Below are 2,360 nucleotides of genomic sequence, written 5' to 3'. Positions count from 1 at the left end.
TGGTGTCTCTGTGTCTATTCCATGGGTGACTTACTCTTCAGTGGCTCTTCTGACAAGACGATCAAGGTGAGTGTGTTCCTGTACCACAGGCTATGCAGCATGGTTGGGCTCAGCTATCCCCTGTCCATGATTGGGTCTTCTCTTCTAATGGCTGCTATCCTGTCTTTTTGTCACCAAATGACCCTGCTGGACCTGGTCTGACCTGATCTCTGCAGGTATGGGATACATGTACCACTTACAAGTGCCAAAAGACACTGGAAGGTCATGATGGTATTGTGCTGGCGCTCTGTATCCAGGGGTGAGTCTTAATATGGGACCCACTGACCACAGGGCAGGGCCAGAATGTGCTGTACTGCCACCCTGTGGCCCTGAGCCTGTGTTTGAACCTGTGTAGTTTGTGTCTCTTCCATCTGTGGAACACTCACACCTAAGCAATCCTAGATACCTAGGTGACAGTCTATGAAATCCCAGGAGAGCCTGGCCCTGCCCTGATGTGTTAGGTAGCTAGAAACCAGGGGTGGCACTCATAGAGGGGAGGATAGCTCACCTATCACCAGGATAGCTAGTACCTTGGGCTTCACTCTGGTTATAGCTGATGTAGGCTCTTCCCAAGGCTGGCTGACCTTTCTCGTGGCGTGCTGGGCTTGCTGGGTGTGGTGACTCTAGGTATTGCTCAGCTTTACCGGTGGTGGTAACCTCCCTGGGACTTGGTATTCAGATTAATGACCTCCCTGCTTGCTCAGCTCAGTCATCAAATGTTTCCCAGCCTAGTTGTTCACATCCAACTATGCACACAGAGAATGGCACTTTGGGAGCAGCAGTACTCCTGAGACCAAGCCACGTTGGACCCTGGGGCTAGCCAGGGCATAGTAGCCCTCTGCTTCCTGTTGACTTTACTTCCTTGTTGACTTTGCCTCCCTAGGTGCAAACTGTACAGTGGGTCTGCAGACTGCACCATCATTGTGAGTGGGCACAGGGTGAGGGGTTGGGGGCCAAGAAGACCCATTGCTCTTGCCTTCCTCACCAACCCCAAGTCCTCTCACCCCTGCAGGTGTGGGACATCCAGAACCTACAGAAGGTGAACACCATCCGGGCCCACGACAACCCTGTATGCACGCTGGTGTCTTCCCATAACATGCTCTTCAGTGGCTCCCTGAAAGCCATCAAGGTCTGGGACATCGTGGGCACTGAGCTAAAGTTGAAGAAAGAACTCACAGGCCTCAACCACTGGGTGCGGGCCCTGGTGGCAGCACAGAGCTATCTGTACAGTGGCTCTTACCAGACAATCAAGATCTGGGACATTCGGACCCTTGATTGCATCCATGTCCTGCAGACATCTGGTGGCAGTGTGTATTCCATTGCTGTGACGAATCACCACATTGTCTGTGGCACCTACGAGAACCTCATTCACGTAAGGGCTACCCTGTAGCAGGCTTCCATCTCTTCTGCCCTTGCTTTGGGTCCCTATCTCTAACCCACTTGACTCTGCCCCCTTTCAGGTATGGGACATTGAATCCAAAGAGCAGGTGCGGACCCTAACAGGCCATGTGGGCACAGTATATGCCCTGGCAGTCATTTCAACACCAGACCAGACCAAAGTCTTCAGTGCATCCTATGACCGGTCCCTCAGGGTCTGGAGTATGGACAACATGATCTGCACACAGACGCTGTTGCGCCATCAGGGCAGTGTAACTGCACTGGCTGTTTCCCGGGGCCGGCTCTTCTCAGGGGCTGTGGATAGCACCGTGAAGGTAATTGCCTGTGGCTTGTGGTTGTTGACAGTTGAAGAGTGGGTGAGAGGCAAGAGGCCTAGGCAGGATAACAGGAGAGGCCTGGGAGACAGACTGGCTGGAAGGGAATCCCTAGGCCATATGGGATCTGAAATAGAATCCTTTCTTTGCAGGTTTGGACATGCTAACAGAATCCAGGCCAGGCTTGGCTCCCTCTGGGTCTGTAAGTCAGGCTGGACCTCCATGATGGCCTTGGAATGTCTGCCTGTCTGTGGAGACAGGTAGACAGGCTCAAACAGCTAGGCAGTGTCCTCTCTGCCTATGCTTGGCGAGGGATCTTTCCTAAGGCCCCGCTCTTATTTGTACCAGAGAAACGCCTGGACCCTACTCTGGGCGCCAGGTCCGATGCGCTTGCCCGGCCCACTGTTCATATCACTTCACAGACTCTTGTTCTGAGACAAGGTCTCACTATGTAGCTCTGGCTGGCCTGGAACTCACTATGTCAACCAGGCTGGCCTCCAACTCACAGATCTGCCTGCCTCCACCTCCCAAGTGCTGGGAGTAAAGGCGTGTGCCACCGCTCCTGGCAGGACCCAGATGGACCATGGGTCCTTTTTACTCACCTTTTCT

The 2,360-nt window shown here is 53.5% G+C and overlaps 1 protein-coding gene across 9 annotated transcripts in view; it reads left to right on the top strand.

Annotated features, from left to right (window-relative positions):
- Traf7 (TNF receptor associated factor 7) overlaps window positions 1–2,354 on the top strand; it is a 19,397-nt gene extending 17,043 nt beyond the window's left edge. For all 9 annotated transcript variants that reach the window (XM_031351139.1, XM_031351138.1, XM_031351137.1 and 6 more), the window contains 6 exons: window positions 3–66; window positions 216–298; window positions 923–962; window positions 1,052–1,411; window positions 1,500–1,751; window positions 1,904–2,354. In XM_031351139.1, the coding sequence (XP_031206999.1) occupies window positions 3–66; window positions 216–298; window positions 923–962; window positions 1,052–1,411; window positions 1,500–1,751; window positions 1,904–1,918 (814 nt within the window). In that variant the 3' untranslated portion in view covers window positions 1,919–2,354. The remainder of the gene's footprint in view (window positions 1–2; window positions 67–215; window positions 299–922; window positions 963–1,051; window positions 1,412–1,499; window positions 1,752–1,903) is intronic.
- The last annotated feature ends 6 nt before the right edge of the window (window positions 2,355–2,360 follow it).

This window comes from Mastomys coucha, unplaced genomic scaffold, assembly GCF_008632895.1.
Source record: "Mastomys coucha isolate ucsf_1 unplaced genomic scaffold, UCSF_Mcou_1 pScaffold5, whole genome shotgun sequence".
Classification (NCBI taxonomy): Eukaryota; Metazoa; Chordata; class Mammalia; order Rodentia; family Muridae; genus Mastomys; species Mastomys coucha.
The sequence above is the reverse complement of the archived record's forward strand: the minus strand, read 5'-3'. Positions and strand labels throughout refer to the sequence as shown.